The sequence below is a fragment of the Artibeus jamaicensis genome, unplaced genomic scaffold, assembly GCF_021234435.1.
Source record: "Artibeus jamaicensis isolate MK-2021 breed Jamaican fruit bat unplaced genomic scaffold, CSHL_Jam_final scaffold_3307, whole genome shotgun sequence".
NCBI classification, from domain to species: Eukaryota; Metazoa; Chordata; class Mammalia; order Chiroptera; family Phyllostomidae; genus Artibeus; species Artibeus jamaicensis.
Window position 1 is genome coordinate 214,632 of NW_026522040.1, and position 19,273 is coordinate 233,904.

The 19,273-nt window shown below is 40.5% G+C and overlaps 1 protein-coding gene across 1 annotated transcript in view; it reads left to right on the forward strand.

The window, feature by feature from the left end:
• DGKI (diacylglycerol kinase iota) overlaps positions 1-19,273 on the forward strand; it is a 309,526-nt gene that overhangs the window by 135,541 nt on the left and 154,712 nt on the right. Inside the window, exons 13-15 of the mRNA XM_053657112.1 lie at positions 3,544-3,657; positions 5,097-5,234; positions 8,557-8,635. Coding sequence (XP_053513087.1) covers positions 3,544-3,657; positions 5,097-5,234; positions 8,557-8,635 — 331 coding nt within the window. The remainder of the gene's footprint in view (positions 1-3,543; positions 3,658-5,096; positions 5,235-8,556; positions 8,636-19,273) is intronic.

Here is a 19,273-nt window from a genome sequence, read left to right on the forward strand (position 1 = left end):
TATTTAATATGCTGTGAATTAATCCCCTGACCTTCCCATCTGTTAGGATTCTTTCCCTGATCTAGAATTTTTCTTTGCAGGCTCATTTCCAGATTCTTTTCTTTCTTTGCATCTTTTCTTTTTTCTTTTCTCTTCTTTTCCTTCTTTCTCTTTTCCTTCTCTTTCTCCCTCTTTTTTAGGTTGTACTTATTTCTAGAAAGAGGGGAGATGAGGGAGCAAGAGAGGGAGAGAAATATTGATGTGCAAGAGAAACATCAATCATTTGCCTCTTGTTTGCACCCCAACCAGGGACAGAACCTGCAACCCAGGCATGTGCCCTGACTGGGAATCAAACCAGCATCCTTTTGATCTGCAGGATGATGCCCAACCCACTGAACCATAGCAGCCAGGGCTCCTTTCTAGTAGTTTGAATGGTTTCCAGGTATCTGAAGCTATTTTTCTGTGTGTGGCTAAGGCTCCCATCCTGAGGACATGTCAGGGTGTTTCAGCTATGTCTGAGCTAGTGGGAAATTGGACGAACTATTAGACAGGCTTTCTCCCTCCAGCCCTAACAGGTCTCAACTTTCTATGGGCTATGGCCCCAGGCTGTGTGGTTCTTTACACTTTTATTTTGGGGGCCAAGAGGGAGCCTGGTTCCTACCCTTATTCCCCATCATCATCGGACAGAAGCCAAACTTCTGGCTTCCTCTGCTTGCACCTTTGTGTTTTGTTTGTTTGTAGCCCAGGAAGGTTTTTCTTCTTCCATGGTTGTGTCTAGAGTGAAATGGAATATTGAAAGTGTGAACTCATAACATGCTCTTTACCAAAAAAAGAGATGCCTATTTCAATTAACCATAAGGAAAAAAAGTTTTTAGTTTAAGTCTACCCCAAAGAGACTGGACCGACTTGTGAGTAGAACCCACAAAGTGGAGGCTACATGGTAGCTCTGAGACATTTTAAAGAGCCTGCTCTCTTCTCCCTTCTCAGAATGGGGTGGTCAATTAGATCGCCACTGAGTCGCATTGCGGCGTTATGGAGAGTCTGGGTCTGCTCCGGGCTATTTGCGCTTGTGGTCAAAGATCCCTGATTGCTGGGATTTCTGAGTTTTCACATCCTTTTTAGTGACCTTTAAACTTCCTTTTTGTACTGCATTAAAGGTGCCTCCTTTTACTGAGTTTCGTGTGTGCTTTCAGCAGCTCCAGAACCACATGTAGCCCAGTCACCGGCCACAGTTGAGCATCTGGTGTTTCCGCCCTTTGACGTCCGTATTTGATAGGAAGCTTTGTTAGTATTGCATGTGAACGAAGCGTTGGAAGTGCCAGGGCAGAATCTAAGGAGTTGTCTACGAGTGAACTTCCCAGCTTGGGGGAAGGGAGGGCCTTTTTGACACTTGTAGAGAGATCTGGATTTCTGATTTACCAGACTGGGGAAACATCTGTGCTATACCTTTCTGGAAGGTTAACACAGTGTGAGACTTGTTGATAGACAGGCATGGTTTTCATCCTGGGAAGCAACCATTGTGGAGGAGAAAAGGTTTAAGGTAGAAATGAACAGATTTGATATGACTCCCACTCTTCATACTATTTACTCTTGAGCCAATGACATGACCTCTCTGCACCCCAGTTAATAAATAGATAAGCAAATTAACTGGATTTGAATAAGCAATTTCTACGTTTCTTCAGTGCTCCAAAGATTCCCAAAATGCATGCATGCCACTGTTTCCAGGATAGTCAGGTTCTGTTTAGAGCTAGGTTTAGTTTTCTGTTTAAAGGCTCCCTGCACCCGAGTGGCTAAGAGGTTGGCCTTTGATGGTTGGCATACTTGACTTTGAACGCTGGCTACCACATCAGTGATGCGACATTAGGGAGATCACTGGACCTTCCCAGTGTCAGTGTCCTTATCTACAAAGTGGAGATGAAAATGACATCTACCTCGTAGAGTTGTTTTGAAGTGTAATGACAGTTCATTAGAGAACCTTGCTCAGGGACCAGCACATAGAAATCAACCAGCAGCTCACTCTTTTTGTCCATTAGAATCTCTGTGAGAGCAGGAATTCTACCTTATCTGTCTTAGCCCAGCTCATTTATGTTTTTATTTCAATTGCTTAGTTTTTTATTGATTTGTTTATTTATTTATTTTTGGCAGGGAGAAAAAGTCGTTTTATTTTAATTTCACACTTCAAATTCATACATAAAAAAGAAAGAGTACATACTTACAATGCATCAGCAGCTGCAGAGCAGGCCATGCAAAATGGAGGAAAGAACAAAAATTTCCCAAATAATCAAAATCGGAACTGTAGCTTATCAAATTCTGTTATTTATATGCAACAATGTTCAATAAATATAGTGTTAAAATACAATTTTCAAAAAAATTTTCCAAAAACTTGACTCACAAATATGTAATCAGTACGTGTCAAAATTTATAATGCAATATACAGATGACATATTATAGAATTACATACTTGAAACCTATATTTTATTAACCAATGTTAATGAAGGAACCAACAAAACCGTAATGCTGACTTTTTTTGAGAAGTAAAAAAAAGAATTTTGTACTTTAAACCAAAGTAAATTTTCTAAGTTTGAGACAAAATTGGTTTAGGTCCCCGGGAGGACTAAAACTATAACCTTTAAAGTAATCTTTTCAACATTTGTTTCTCCATAGGACAGAAATTTTCAAGTTAACCTGTAGTTATATGGTCCTTAGGCCTGTTAAATACTGCTCTAGTATGACATTGTGAGGATATTCATGTTTGTTTTTGCTCTTTTCAAGTTTGGGATAATTTCTCTAAATAGTTACAGTAAGGCTCACTCTTAGAAAAAAAATCACACAGGAATATAATTCTAGTATATAAGTATTTTAATTCTAGTATATAAGTACTAGGTCTAGCCCTAATTATGTTTCATAATGCTTCATTAAGGGGAATATAAGGGTATTTAGGAAAATACCACCAATTTCTAAGACAGTATGATGGAAGGGAACTATTTAACTGGTGCTCACATGGGCCATGTACCATATTAACAGCTTTTATACATATTTTACTCTATAAACAATCTCGTGAGACAGGTATGATTATCTCCATTTTGAAAATCAGGTAAATGAGCCTCAGTAATGTTAGATAATGTAATCAAGATTACAGAGCCAACATGAGCCAGAACTGAAATTCAGTCTGATTCTGAGTCCTGCATCCCCTCTAGTGCCCTGTGTTATATGCTTCCCTACATTTTAAACTCTCTTAAACTGTCAAGTTCATTTCCAGTTAAACACACAGACGAATGGGTCTAGTTTTGCTTATATGACAGAGAGTGTACAAAACGGTCCATTTCCCTGTGAGATCCTTGCCACTTTGAAACTGCCTGAGATAAGAGGTCTTTCTGGACACTGGATTGAAATATATATATATATATATATATATATATATATATATATATATATATTTTTTTTTTTTTTAAAGAAAAATAAAAGCCTTTGAGTTTGCTGTTTAAAGCTGCCTCCTCCCAGGCTGTCTTCCTTGTAACTTACCTATCTTTCTTATCACTCTTCTGGCCCCCGATCTGTCTGTAGGTGGGCTGGATCCTTTCAATTCTGGACGAACTGCAGCTGACCCCACAGCCTCCTGTCGGAGTCCTTCCTCTGGGCACTGGGAACGACCTGGCTCGAACTCTCAACTGGGGTGGGGTAAGAGCTGCTCTCAGGGGTTCCCCATGCCACACAGCACCAGGGTCCCTCAGGCCACAGATGTCCTCATGGAAGGTCAATATGCTGTTATTATGTAAGGAGTAAGTAAGAGTCAAGAGTGATAAGCACTATTTTATCTGGTAACTTATAATCAGCTCAAGAAGAGAACATTTGGGATTTTTAAAAAATCAGGGTTAGTACACATGCCTGGGGCTTTCTGAGCTCTCCATGAAAAGACAGTGGGTGGGTTGTCCTCAGTAAACCAGTCATGCAGACCTGAATGGCTCCTGACCCTCAGCCCTGGCCAGGGCAGTAAATGTGATTCAGATTCACAATCTTTGCTTTGGGAAAGTTATGGCTTTTTTTTTAAGTATTTGGTTTCTCTGGTTAGTGTCATCCTGGCTGTGGCTGTATAGGTGACTGACTGTCCTTTCCACTCCGGAGCCAATTTCCGACAAAGCTTAGTAGAGGCAACTTATCTGTCACCAACCAGATAAGTTCCTTTTTAAAAAAAAAAACACTGAGTTAGTAAGAAGGCACAATGTCCTCACAGATGCAGCCCACTAGCTTTTTCTCTGCTCATAAGAGACCATTGCGCCATGGAAATTATCTTTAGATATTAGAAGGCATTAATTTGGCTTTCCATGAATAAATTAACCTCCCATAGGTCTTTTTTTTTTTAAGTTTAAATGATAAGTACAGGGTGGGGCAAAGGTAGGTTTACAGCTGTGAGTATGCAAAACAGTTTATTCTTGTATTATTATTTCTTAATTATTGCATTGTTTTCTATATGAACCACTGTCAGCCTGCTTTTGCCTCATCCTATATTTATGTGAAGCAACTAGTGTATTATCAGTGTTAGTTCCTGTCACCCAAATCAGTGACTTGACAACCCGTAATGACTATGCTCTCAGTGACGTGTGCTCAAGGAGTAAGGGGCTCCCTGATAGGGCTCTTCCTCAGTCAGACTTGCCTCGGGTCACGGAAGGAGTGGTGTGCTCCTACCGGGTAGGGAGAGGTGAGTAAGGTGAGACGTGGATAGAAGAAACTGCCTATCGGAGCCTGCTTGGAGTCCTTCTCCCCCTTCCCATGCACGCACTTGCTCTGTGTATCTCACCGATTCCTCTAGTGGGAGGTCTGGAGGGGTCCTGTTTTCAGTCTGATAAAAGCAGCCATTCCACATGGACCCCAAAACCTACCAGCAACTAGCGGTTTGTGGTGTCAGCAGAAATGACTCCTCAGCTCAGACCAGCTGGTGTTAGCATTTCTGTGCACATTTCCTGTGGCTCTTGTCTTAAATTGTACAGTTTACTCTCCCAGACTTGCTAATTACAAAATAACTGGAGAGCTATAACAGAGGGCTCTTCTTTGCATGACAGACCTTTGGCTGGACCATTTGTCAGTCCAGACTCCAATGCATGTGTTCTTTGATTCCTTAGGGCTACACTGATGAGCCTGTCTCCAAGATCCTTTGTCAAGTAGAAGATGGGACAATTGTCCAGCTTGACCGCTGGAACCTCCACGTGGAAAGGAACCCAGACTTGCCTCTAGAAGAACTTGAAGATGGCGTGTGCAAGGTCAGAGAGTTCTTTCTTTCTCAGAAAGAAACCCCAGGGGCATCTGTCCTGGGAAATAACACTCACTGCTGGAGAGTCATGCCCTGATTTCTTCCTATGAGATAACAGGACAGTGTTTGAGTTCATGGCTGCCACAGCTATGTGTATAACGTTACCCAGTTACCCTGCTTCTAGAATCAGGCTTCTAGAGATGTACATTTCTGCCTGCTTCTAGAGCTCTGGGAGCTGCTCTTTGCCCTCAACTTCTGACCAGGAAGGCTTGTACCCATGTTCTAATCTTTCGAGTTCATTTCAAACTCTTAACCTATGAGAAGATGAAATATGTATGTTCTGGAGCGTTAAGCACATGGTCTTTCAGAAGAAGGATAACCTTCTGAGATTTCTGGCCTGATATCAAATATCCTGAATGTTTAGGAAGTATTAATTAAGCCAGTTTCTTGACTTGCTTGGAACTTGAAGATGCCTACATAAATGGGTTTTATTTAGGGCTTTCCCTATAGCGAATGAGTCTTTATTTCAACCCAAGGGAAACCAAGGGGCACAGTTGTAAATATGCTAGTATGGAGCTGCCGTGGAACATTTGGTTCTAAGTTCTGGCCTCAATTTCAGATACATTTGGTAGGTAGCCAAGTAGCCACTTCTTCCACATTGCTTTCCCCTTTGTTTTCTATGACAGTGTTTTCGAACTTTTGTATGCTCAGAACCTCCAGGCGTGCTTGCTAATCAATGAAGAGAAGGAAGCCCAGTCCCAGGGACGTTCATGAAGTAAATGCAGGGTCAAGGTCTAGGCATCTGTGCTTGAAACAGCATCACTGCGCTGGATCACGCCATTGATTTGGGCCAAGATTTCATGGGTGTTTCAACCACAAAATAGATCAAACCAGATAGCATTTTCAACCAAACAAACTGACCTCTGCTTATTCACTAAGACATATTTTGCCTTCTCTTCACGTTTTTTGTTTCTTGTTTTCACCTAAACCACAACCCAGCTATTATAAGGTTTTTGGTAGACATCATGATTGCTCAATTGATCTTGAGTTCATAATGTCACAATGATGTTTAAATAGCCCTTATGCCTTGGGATACAATACTTCTTTCTAATGTATTGGACAGGAAACACTCAAAGTAAAAAGAAGTGCGCCATATGGAAACTTTAAGGTCCTTTTGCCACTAAACTGAGAGTGGTTAGGCCCTCAGTGGAAATCTATATTTAAGTCTTTTCCCAACAGCTCAAGAAATGGAAAGACTTCTTGCTGTAGCCAGAGAACATTAATCCAGATAATTAAAGGCCAATGAAAATGGATTTTTGAAGGGATGTGTAGGAAATTGGGACCATTTTTCCTGGAAAATACGAATAAGGACGTAATAACAGACTAAATTGGGATATTACTTACAGGATGGTGACCAGATGTCCCCCTGAGTTATCGGTGGAGGCTAAGACACAGGTTAAAATTGTAGCCAATGGAACATAAATGGTAGAGTCAAACATATCTGAGCTCTTGGCAGGATCCCGAACCCTTGCTGTCATTATAAGGACTGGTATTTTGTTTAAGTGCAAGAACTGGACATTTTCAAATAGGAAGCCAGGAAAGTGAGACAGGATTTTGGCACTGTTTTATGTGTTCAGTTTCTCTCCCTGTTCTCCAGTTAGTCGTAACCATTCCTACGGGCCGACTTGACCTCTGAATCATTATTAGCTCTGGCCCAGGGCCTTCCATGGAGGGGTTCACCCTTTATATCCATTAGAGGCCAAGGCATCCCACTTTCTTTCTTTCTGTATTAATATATCTCTCCATTCTACCTCATTTCATTTTTCTCTTCTTGGCACAAGGCTTATTTCTGTTTTTCTCTTATTGGGGCCAGGTTGTCACTCTTGTCAAACAGAAACTCTTACTGGTCAAGGGGCACATGAAACCCTGTAAGAAACTTCCTTTTGGAATCTTGAGTGTGAAACACTTATTTCTAATAGAAGAGAAGAACATTTCTAACCTGATCATCATTTGAAAATGTTATTTAAACTGAGGTAAAATGATGTCTCTATTTCCTTTAATGTTTATGTTTCACTCTGAGTTGTAGAAAAGGAAGGGAGAGAGTCACCATTTCCCTTCTAACATTTTCTGCCTGCCTTTCTAATTGTTCTACCATTGAACTGCAACCTTAAAACCACATTAATTTTGCAGTTTTAATTCAGGATTTTAGGTTGCATGGTTCTTTCACTCAGCGAGCAGCAGTGGCAGCCAGTGACCCAGAGGATTCCAGGAAGGAAAGCTAAGGCTTGTGTGTGCATCTATGTGTCCGTGTGTGCATATTTCATGGTAACATTAATGACAGAGGCTTTGAAGGCGGGAAAGGGTGTCAAATGTATGGCAACAGAAGGAGACCAGCCTTTGGGGGCTGGGTACACAACAGAGTGTGTAGATGTCATATTATAAAGTTGTCCACCTGAAATCTTTAATAAAATTACTAACCAGTGTTATCCCAATAAATTTAACATAAAATACAGGGCCCAGCAGAAGTAACGCCTGCTTGAGTGTGGTAATAATATGGGTGTAATGATTTATAGTTTTAATTTGAACATTTCACCTAAAATGTCACGTGGTGTGCTTGAGTGTGATGTTGTTATGTTACAGAATGACATGCTTCTGATCTTATAATACAAAGGGGGTGTTATTTGTGGCAGATTCTGTGAGTAAGACTTGGTAGAGTAAATCTGGATAATGCCAATAAATAAATGTATATATACATACATATTTCTTTTTCCCTCTAGATTGAGAATAGCTGAATATCTCTCGCTGCCTTATTGCTTATATGACTTTGGTCAAAAATATTTTTTTAGAAAATAGGTGAAGAGTAAACAAATGAAATATTCAATGTAAGTTGCAATAGTAATATGTTGAACATGATTCTTGAAAACAATGTATCCACTGATAAAGTAGCTCAGACATGATCCTGACAACTGAATTTACTTTCTAAGTTTGAGCAATGAATCATTCTTCATAATTCTTGCAGACGTGTATCCCTCAGCTTCATAAGGTTCTCTTATCACAGCATCTACAAGAATGGTTCTTGTTTAGTACTTTATATTTGTATTCCTTGTTTCCTATACTATTTAAAATTCTTGGGAGAATTATTTGATTTGAGCTGTGATTAATGAACTAATTGAAACATCCCCGCCCCTTCCTGGTAAACACCCTCTACCTGGAGCTATGGCTGACCTCTGTCTCAGGGACGGCACCAGAGGTGGGTGTCTGGCCTTAACTTTATTTCTCTCTTCCTGCCTGGTTGGACACAGCTTTACTGCTCCCTTTGTTTGTCATTGCAGCTTCCTCTGAATGTTTTCAATAACTACTTCAGCCTTGGATTCGATGCCCACGTCACACTGGAGTTCCATGAATCCCGAGGTGAGGACCACCTTCCGTCCCTATCTCCCTGGGCGGCAGTTGCTGGCAGGCATTTGTTTATGTTCCCTTTTGTTTCCTGGTACTTACAAGTTGACAGTGTTGTTTCATTGTGACCTCCATGAGGACCCTGGGAGACAGACAAGATCAGAACTCATCACAAATAGGACCCTGAGGCCTCATTGTTTAGAGTTTCAAAGATGGGAACAGATGGGACCAGTTGTGTGCTCCAGATGGCTACTCTTCAAATTTGACCAGAAGGTCTGAAGTTAGTGAGCTACTAAGGAGTAAGAAAGGTGCTTCCACTAAAGCCATTGGGACATGCACAACTTCTCAAACCATCAGATACAGTGCACCCCTCTATAACCAGAGCCACTGAAACCTGGTAGCAAAGCACAGAAGCCCTGCCTGTGTGTGTCAGAGAGACAATAGGTAGAACCATGGGGGCCTATGGGTGGTTTGGGTTGCAAGAAAAGGGTCTGGTGGTATTTGGATCAGGTTTGGAAAGTGCTAGAAACCCTCCCTGGATGACACAGAAGGGTGAATGAGGTGGACTAGTTGATTTCAAGCACCAACAGAGATGGAGTCAGGAATGGGAGAACCAAACAATTTTTGAAAGAGAAATAAGATGGAATCATGACACGGGTAAGTATTTCATCAACACGTTTTTATGTCATTCAGAACTGAGAAAGTTGAGGTTTTTGCCTCGTGCTCTGTAGTATCGATCTCTCTCAGTTTCTCTTAATCTCTCTTTTTCTCTCAAGCTCTTTCCTCGTCAATGTAACTACCTTATGCACCTCTCTGTCTCCACCTGTGTCTGCTGCTAAGTCTGTCTTTGTCCTTCATGAATGTGTCCACATGTTGCCAAAATACTGCTAGGCAGTCCTGGTAGTGAAAATATGTGAGATGAAAGTCACAAACGAGGTTATTTTACTTAGCTTCCTCCTCATATTTGTAAGGACATAAGTGGTTTTAACTAACAGAATTTGAAAAACAGGGAAATAAAAGCTAGAATGTGAAAGTTCAGATTCCAGTAATAATGCAGAGAAAATTCTGATAACGCTCTTATGCACTGAATGGTCAATAGTGGAGCTATAGAATTCAGGATGTTAGAATATAAACTGTAAGCGAAGTCCAAACTTACCATTTTCGTCATGAATTCAGCAACTTTGGTAGACTTGTCCTTCCTGGAGTTAGGAGGGTTCAAGGGTCGAATGCTTTGCCAGTTGAAAGCAATGCTGTTCAAGAGATGGCCCTAGTTTGAGCTTTCTCTCTGATTAGCCAGAAAATCACAGATAGAAAGGTTGATTGATAACAGAACCACAAACACCAAATACCCAAATCACAAATTCCACCACTCTTCCCGTTCTCTGCAATAGATAATTCTTGGATATCAGCTAGCAAGAGGATTCTCCAGTCGGGGCCAACATTTATAACTTGCTGCCCTTCCTATATTTGAGGAGAATTGATTTGGAAAAATAAATGGAGATTTCTTTCTCCATTTCTTACCCCATTTTTCCCTTCGTTTTCTTCAGCAGACCCTAAATCTGGGCTTCTGAGTGAAATTCTTAGTTTCTTAACCTCTAAAGTAATATAATTCACTAATGTATGAACCTCCCGAAGTAGACATTCTGGCATGAAAAGAGGCCTAAATGAGTAAGTAGCCAACAATGAGCTCATTCGAGGGAACTTAATATTTGGTCTAATTAATCTGAAAGTTATCCCAATACTTTCCCTTGTACTGTAAGGACATTTCTGTGCCTCAGAGGGAGAGGGGAGCAGAGAAAGGCCTCAAGGTGGAAGGACCGGGAGTACAAGAGAGTTCTTATGGGGAAGTGATTTTTTCCTTTTATTTTAAGCTATGGGACTATTTCATTTTAGAGAGGAATATGCAGATTGTGGTTGTGGTGTATTTGCATGTAAACATAGTTTTCAATGTATGTGATTACAAAGCAATTAATGAAAAGATGCTGCATGTTAATTTTGAATACTTCATTGCTGAGGCTTAGTGTAATTGCTTTCCTGCAATGTGAAGTGGATTTGCAAACATTTGCCTCGCAGGTAAGCCAGACCCCTTCAGGCAAACTAGCCAGTGATGAACTTATAAGGGAGAATTAAGGTCACCTAAGAGTAATAGCTACAATATTCATGAAGATTATACACAGATGGTACAAAATAATATCCACAAAATACTGCAATGAGGTTTGACTGATACGCCTAGACCAGAGGTTCGAGCTTCTTTGAATCTATTAATGTATTCTTTTTGCATTAAAGAAAATCATTATTTATTATAAAAGCATAATTTCGCAAGCTAAAATCCCTTTTTTCAAACTGTTTTTTGTTGACTTAGATTTTTTCCATATTCTTACCTGGATAGTCAAGAAATCTCCAGCTCAGCTGCAGAAGGAAAAGAAAAACAGCAAGGCCACATTTTCAATAAGGGGTGAATTCCCTTGGTTTTTTTTGGTAGTGAGTGGCTGTTCTCCAGCCAAAAAACTCATAGCTGCGACTTCAAACTGTTCTCAAACACAGCCACTCACAGCATGAGACTTGATGATAAAGCTTGTATTGTTTGTATAAAGTACTTGGAATTTGACTCCAAGCCTCAGGAGAGCTATTGTAAAAATGCTTGACTAGAATAACCTATTGGGAATCAGTCAAAAAAAATAGTGCTTTAAATTGGGAATCATGCCAATCAGTCTACATGAAGTTGGAAATAGATAGATGTCTCATGAGGCAGAGTTTTTAAAAATTTAAATGTAGAAACAGTTTTTGGCATCATTGGAAAATAGCCCATCAAACTGATATGGGACAGATGCAGATTGTAGCATTGCTACATTTATTTCTTCTAGAAGGGACAAATAAAGTGACATTTATTTTGAGACATTTTATTGGTGGCAGTACTATATAAACCAATGCTTTTAGAATGGCCAGTAGAAAATCAAACAAGGAGATAATACAGTCTTAACATTGTGATTGACTTTGCATAAAGATTGTAAACATTTGAATAACTTGGGCTTATATATTTGATCAGAAAGATAGGAAAGTTGATTTGCTTGGAAAAGAGATGCTTTCTTGTTCTTCTCGAAGTGGCTACACCACACATGGTTGACTTGTTGCTGCTTGGGTATCAAAAAGTGCAATCATCGGAACAGAATTTGGAGATGTCATCGGATTCATCACTGAATTGTCCGTTGGAGTCTTGCCTAGTACTTTAGTCATTTTTGCATTATGACAGTGCTTGAGGACATACATTGAAGACATTGCAATCTATTAATCTATAGAGATGTTAATAATAATTATGGTTATCAGGTGGCAAAGTTAAGTCTCATTCTGCCAGCTATATGAAGTAGGTTGTCATTTTTTTCTTGGGCGTGAAAGATATTAAACACTTCAAACTTTTAGTCTGAGATTGGAGGTTTAAGTTTTTCTGCCTCATCGAAATTATTATTCATAGGAGTTGAACCTTCTGCTGCAAGGTCAAAGACAGGTCAATTATGTATGACTTGTGAGGAGGCAGTATTTATTTATTTATTTATTTTCACCATTTTCATGATAAAGACTATTTCCCCAGGCTATGCCGAAGTCTTTTTTTATTTTTTAAGAAAAATTATTTATTGATTATTGAGAGAGAGAGAGAGAGAGAGAGAGATTGAGACATCAATTTGTCATTGGTACTTTTACTGGTTGCTTCTTTTATGTGCCCTGACCAGGATCGAACCTGCAACCTTGGCATATGGGGAGGACACTCTAACCAACTGAGCAACCTGAACAGGGTTCTGGCTAGCTTCTTACTAGCTGTAGAATCTGAGCATGACAGCAGGCTTGCTCTGTTCCATGTTCCCCAAGTGGAAACGTTAGCTCTGAGGACTACATAGAAATGCGCAGAAACTTTCTAAGGACTCCCAGAGAGATAAAGGCTGGGTCAGGGAGAGATTCTGCTCATCTGCGAAGTCACATTTATCATTCATGCTCCCACGTCAGAGGATCCCTGAGTCTGTCAGTTGTTCTGGTTCCGCTGCTTATTAGTTGTGTGGTGTTAGGCAAGTCATTCACTCTCTCAGCCTTACCTTTCCCAGCTACAAAATAAAGGAATTAAATTAGATGACCTCTGAGTTCAGCCTTGCCTTACTTATGGCCTTTGGATTTTTCCCCCTTTTCTCTGCCTCATATATAATACCTAGGATAAATATTTATTGATCCTACAGGCAAGGTCTTGTACCGAAAGATAAAGAAAAACCAGAGCCTTCTGTTTTAATGGGTGCTGTGATTTCTAACATGCTCGTGGGAAATATTTTCTTGGATCGTGGTATGTTAACAAAGGGGCAGATGGGAGAGTAAAACAAAAGCTCTCGTCTGTCACACGGGGCATAATAAGATAATGAAAAGGTATCCAGCTCTTGTAGTACTGGCTTGGAAGGATCCAAGTTCCTCACTTTCGCTTCCGCCTTCTGAAGCAACCAATGACTATGCAGTCGTTCGCGTTAATCTTTTTTTTTTTAACTTTTTTTATTGATTATGCCATTACATTTGCTCTATTCCCCCCCTCCATTCCCCTCCACCCTGCATACCCCTCCCCCACCATTTCCCCTTTTAGTTCATGAACACATGTCTCAAATTCTTTAGATTCTGTATTTCCCCTACTATTCTTACCCTCCCCCCTATCTATTTTCTATCTACTGTCTATGCTACTTATTTTCTGTACCTTCTCCCCCCTTCTCCTCCTCCCACTCCCCTGTTGCTAACCCTCCATGAGATCTTCATTTCTATGGTTCTGCTCCTGATCTAGCTGTCCTCTTAGTTTGCTTTTGTTTTAGGTGTGGTTCTTAATAACTGTGAGTTTGCTGTCCTTTCACTGTTCATCTTTTTTATCTTCTTTTTCTTAGGTCAGTCCCTTTAACATTTCATATAATAAGGGCTTGGTGATGAACTCCTTGAATTTGGTCTTATCTGAGAAGCACTTTATCTGTCCTTCCATTCTAAATGAAAACTTTGCCGGGTAGAGCAATCTTGGTTGTAGATCTTTGATTTTCATGACTTGGAATACCTCTTTCCAGCCCCTTCTTGCCTGTAAGGTCTCTTTTGAGAAATCAGCTGACAGTCTGATGGGAACTCCTTTGTAGGTGACTGTCCCCTTAGCTCTTGCTGCTTCTAGGATTCTCTCCTTCATTTTAATCTTGGCTAATGTAATGATGATGTGCCTTGGTGTGTTCCTTCTTGGGTCCAACTTCTTTGGGACTCTCTGAGCTTCTTGGATTTCTTAGAAGTCTATTTCCTTTGCCAGCTTGGGGAAATTCTCCTTTATTATTTGTTCAAATAAGTTTTCCACTGGTGGCTGTGCCTTTCCCCCTTCTGGTACCCCTATAATTCAGATGTTGGAACATTTAAAGATGTCCTGGAGGTTCCTAAGCTTCTCCTCATTTTTCTGAATTCCTATTTCTTCATTCTTTTCTGTTTGATCATTTTTTTCTTCCTTCTGGTCCACTCCCTTGATTTGAGTTCCAATTTTCTTTCCATTACTATTGGTTCCCTTTGTATTACCATTCATTTCAATTAGTTTAGCTTCCATATGTTTCTCTAATTTGTGACTAAAATCAACCAGTTCTGTAAGGATCCTGATAACCAGTGTTTTGAACTGTGCATCTGAAAGACTGGCTATTTCTTCATCGCTTAGATCTATCGGTTCTGGGGCTCTGAGTTGTCCTAGAGCCATTTTTGGTCTATTCGTGCTGTTAAGTAAGCGGAGCGAAGCCCTAGTTGTTTACCAGGACGGGGCGACCCAGGTCGCTGGTTTGTAATGCTGTGTGTGGGGGTGTGGTCAGAGAGGGAGCAATGGTGGTCCTCTCCGCTAGCCCAGCCCATCCAGTCACACTACACGCCTCGGGCTTGTTTATCCGATCGGAATTGTGCGAGGCTGCTGCCCCGCGCAGGCTTCCCTTCTCACTGGTTTCTCCACACGCAGACGCGTGCCCGACCGTCCCGCCACGCCTCTTCCCTGTGTGCTCCCGTAGCCAGCTTGCTCTCGTTCAGCGCCTTCGGCTGCTTGCGCGCGCACCGCGCACCACCCGGGAATTTTTTCTTGCTAACCTGCTCCGCTGCTGGCTTCGCTCCTCCTACCGGTTTAGCTGAGTATTTAGTTGTCCTTTGGACTCCGTATTATCGATTTTCCGTGTGGCTTGGTTGTGATTGTTGTTAAAAATAGTTGTTCTTAGATTTGGTTGTGCACAGAGGCAAGGTGGTTCCTCCACCTACGTCTCCATCTTGGCGGAAGTCAGGAGGCAGTATTTAAATTTGATTTAGGATTTACTATTTTCACTGAATATACAGAGACGTGCAGACCTGCATGTTTCAAAAGACTATGAATGTTTCATGATTCGCGTAGAGGACTGGCAGATTGCTTTAAAAATGTGTCGTTTGTGGCGGCGTGCCCAATTTCACTGTCGCCATCACCGTGAAGGCCTCACTTGCAGGTTCTTGTCCAGACCCAAAGGCTCAAGCACAGTTTGTCCTGGAGAAGCTCTCACCATCTGAGCTGCTCTAATAACCTTCTTTTCCTTCCCAAACCTCTTCGTGGCGCCAACTTATCACTCGAGATTCAAGTGTACCTTCCTCTGGAGCACGTTTCCGACCAGTCCCTTTATGTGTAACACCCATTTCCTGTCCTGCACTTGTCTTTTTACAGCACTTAAGAGTGATATTTCATGTTTCATTTTCAGACCTGACTCCCCCACTTTAAACTCTATGAGGGCTCACAGCCATGTCCCGTTTGTTTATTTCTTTACTTGCCTACTTACTTATTTTCGTTTTTGAAAGAGTGCAGTTTATTTTTTAATAGAATGAACTCTTAATTATCTCTTGCGTAATTAATTTGAATTATGGTATTCTTCCATTAGAACAAATACTTGTGAATTGATTACATGCACACCTGTATTCTCTGTAACAAACAAATCAGTACCTACTTAGTCTATTCTAAAATAATTTAACCCATTTCTTTTAGTTTTTTTAAATAAACGGGTTAAATTATTTTTTCAATAATATTGAATGCGAATTAAATTATAATTCGCATTCAATATTATTTTGTGTTAATTTCAGGTATACAGCATAGTGGTCCCTGTGACAAGTCCCGTAACTGTCTCACTGAGTGTCAGTTACAGGGATGGAATTTTAATTCGGGGATAGACCCCATATACAAAAGGTAAATAGCACTAGAAAGGCATATATAGTAAAGGCAAGATTAGTAATACAGGCAGTAAATAGCATAGGAGGTCGATGGGACTGCTGTTGGGGGAAGGGGTCAGAGGGAAATTTCTGGAAAGGGCAGATAAGGGTGTGGGGGGGTAAAGGAGGAGTGTGATACAGGCAGGGAATACATAGGTGAGAAGGCTATTTCAGACTGGAAAGTACGTAGGGCAGCAGGCGTGTGATAAAGATGAGTTAGCTGACCAGTTATTACATAATGGAAGATTTTTTTGTGATGGTGCTAGAAAAAGAAAGATAATGTTGGTAAAAATATATCTGGCCTGAATGGGCAATGATGTTAAAAGATTTTTAAAAAACTAGAGACAATTTAAATTGAAGATGGCAATGTTAGTATAGGCATTTGTGTATACATTACTGAAGTCTTAAGACTGGGTGGGAATACAGAAGATGTGGGAGTTATTTAGGGTTCAAATTGCTTATTGATTTTTATAAATATAGCATGGAACTTATATTTATGAATAACTCCCTAATATGCAGGGCCAATTACAGACAAAGCAAGGTTTAGAATCCCATTCTGAGGGCATGGATATTTTTGTGTTGTGCATGAAGATGGGATTAATATGTGAAATCAATGGAACGGATGATACCCAGGGCCTCATCACCATTATAAATGAATTACATCCAGAGCCAAATCATTTGGATGATTTAGATGATGGGGTTTAGGAAGTTTGAGCTAATGAGATTTAGATGAGACTTTTGCATTTTGAATTGATGACATAATGGGATGAGACCTTTGGGGGCCTTCAAGAGAGAATGTATTTTTCATGCGGGAAGAATGTGAATCACGGGGGCAGGGGGCAGATGAGGGTAGGTAGAATTTTGACCTCCATGACTGTTACCATTTGGGTCATGGTCATTGGTTGTGTTATTTCACATGGCAAAAAAGACTTTGTTAATGTTATTAAGGTTAATAACTAGCTGACCTTCAGATAGAAAGATACTTCTGGGTTATCTGAGTGGGCCCAGTATAATAACATGAGCCCTTAAAAGCAAAGGTGGAAGGTGAAACAGGAAGTCTGAGCTCTCTGGCAGAAGGGGAAGGTGGATAGATTCAGAGTGTGAGGGGGACTTGGTGTGCCGTTTGTTGTTGGCTTTGGCAATGGAGGGGTCATTCATAAGCCAGCAAATGCAAGAGGCCTCTGGAAGTTGAGAGTAGACTCTAGCCAGCAGCCAGCAAGGAGCAAGAACTTCACTCCTACAACAGCAAGGACATAGATTTTGTCAATAGCCTGAATGAGCTTCAAAGTGAATCTGCCCTGGAGCCACTCAGTAAAAGCTCCATAGGCTGACACCTTGATTTTGGCCTGGTAGGACCCTAAGCAGAGGACCCAGAAGGGAGCAGCCCAGACTTTGGGCTTAGAGAAGTGTAAGAAAATCAATCAATATCTGAAGCTACCAAGTTTGCAGGAACAGAAAACAAACAGTTAACGTTGCTATCCAGCCAGATGGTATCTAGGTTAATGGCACAGACGTAGATTGTGTGCTTGGGTCTTGCTATCTCGCACCCTCTTGTGGAAGAGGAGGCTGAGAAATCTAGAAACTGTAGCCACCAGCCATGGACACCTCCACTATTGGGGTCTTGGGGTACTTTGAGGATTATTGGCCTTTTCTGAGAATGGTCTTTTATGGCTTACTTCATGCCAATTAACAGACAGCTTCCTTAAGGAGCTCTTACAGTTTCTTACTGGCCCTTTCCCCTCTCTGTATGGTCCTTTTCCTGATATAGTTGGGAGTCCTGATTCCTTGGTTCTCCTCAAAATCACATCTGTACTTATACATACACACAGACATATTCAGCCATTCAACCCCTTCCTTTTAATACCAGACAGTAGAGTACTGTTGGGTATTAACTGCACGGTTAGTGGGCTTTTCCTTGCTTTCTGACGGCCTGGCTTCTGCAGGGAGTGGCCCAGCTCTCACAATAGCAAACACCTCCCTCAGCTGCAGCCAGCCTTGTTCTAAGTTTAATATGTGCTCGGAATGAGGTAGATATGAAAATGGGAAGAGTCGAATAGCCGGGGCGGGCTCACTCTGGGAATCAATAGAATAACATGTAGGGTGGAGCAGAGAGAATAATAGAATTTACCTCACACCTTTTCCTAACCTCAAGGCCAACTCCCCTATCTCTTTATTTTACATCTTTCTGATACTAGCGTCTTGATATATGTCTACTTTTTAGAATTACTTATTTAAACAACTTTTATCCAGTTAAATTACATCTGAGATGACTGTTTTCATCAACTGTGTAAGTAAAAAGCACCATAAACTCAATTTATTTATTAATTCAGGTCTTTTTGGGTCTTACCAAACATTTTCCACTTCTTGAGAGAGAGAGAAAAAACCTATTTTTTAAAGAAAAAATGCTTTTAAGTTCTTCAAGGCTCACAGGAAAACCTCATGAAAATGTGGGTATTTTCCAAACCATACATTATAAAAAAAAGTAAATGTTAATAGCTGGTATATGATTCATTTAATAGTGTTGGACATCAGTGCCCTAAAAAAGTTCTGGGCCAGAACTGTGGGTATCATTTTCCATTTCTCATTAAAACTTGCTCAATAGCTGGATTCGATTGTGTTGAAAATTAGGGCCTAGGTACCAATGATAAATGAATTGCACAGCAACAGAAATTCTCATTTTACCTCTGATTCCATAAAGTGAGAGTTAATACAACTGAAAATGGTACCCAAACAAATCTGGGTCAAAGAAAGGTCCAGGCCACATGAATGGTCAACTCTAAGACCAACAATGGGGTCAAGGAGATAGAGTACTTAGTATCACTTCTGTCCTCTTTTTGTTTACTATATCACATGAATTAACCTTTTGCCTTTGTATTATTTGTTTTCCAGGGTTATAGGACTTAGTTTGGTAGAAGAGAGTGAATGATTAAGGACAGGTTTGAAGTACAGGAACTTTGACTAGATGGAAGTAACTGTCAAAAACCAATCTATAAAAACACTATCTTTTTTTTGTTTGCAAACGTCAACCCAGTTTCTGTGTCTTTTGCTAATATTATATTGTCATAATCATGAAAATCATCTCATAATAATTGTCCAGAATTATTTCCTGAGATTTTGTAGCTTTTATTCAACCCAGTCTTAGGGAGTGAACCCTTTGCTACATTTCTTCAGCTAGACAGCAGCTTTTGGGATTTGCCATTCAGAAATAGGGCTGGGACTCGGAGTTTCAGCTAGTCAGCCAATTTAACAAGAAGGAACTTTGAGAAATACTTAGCTCTTTTTAAAAAATATTTTATTTATTTATTTTTAGAGAGAAGGGAAGGGAAGGAGAAAGAGTGGAAGAGAAACATCAGTGTGTGGTTGCCTCTCATGTGTCCCTTACTAGGGACCTGGCCTGCAACCCAGGCATGTGCCCTGACTAGG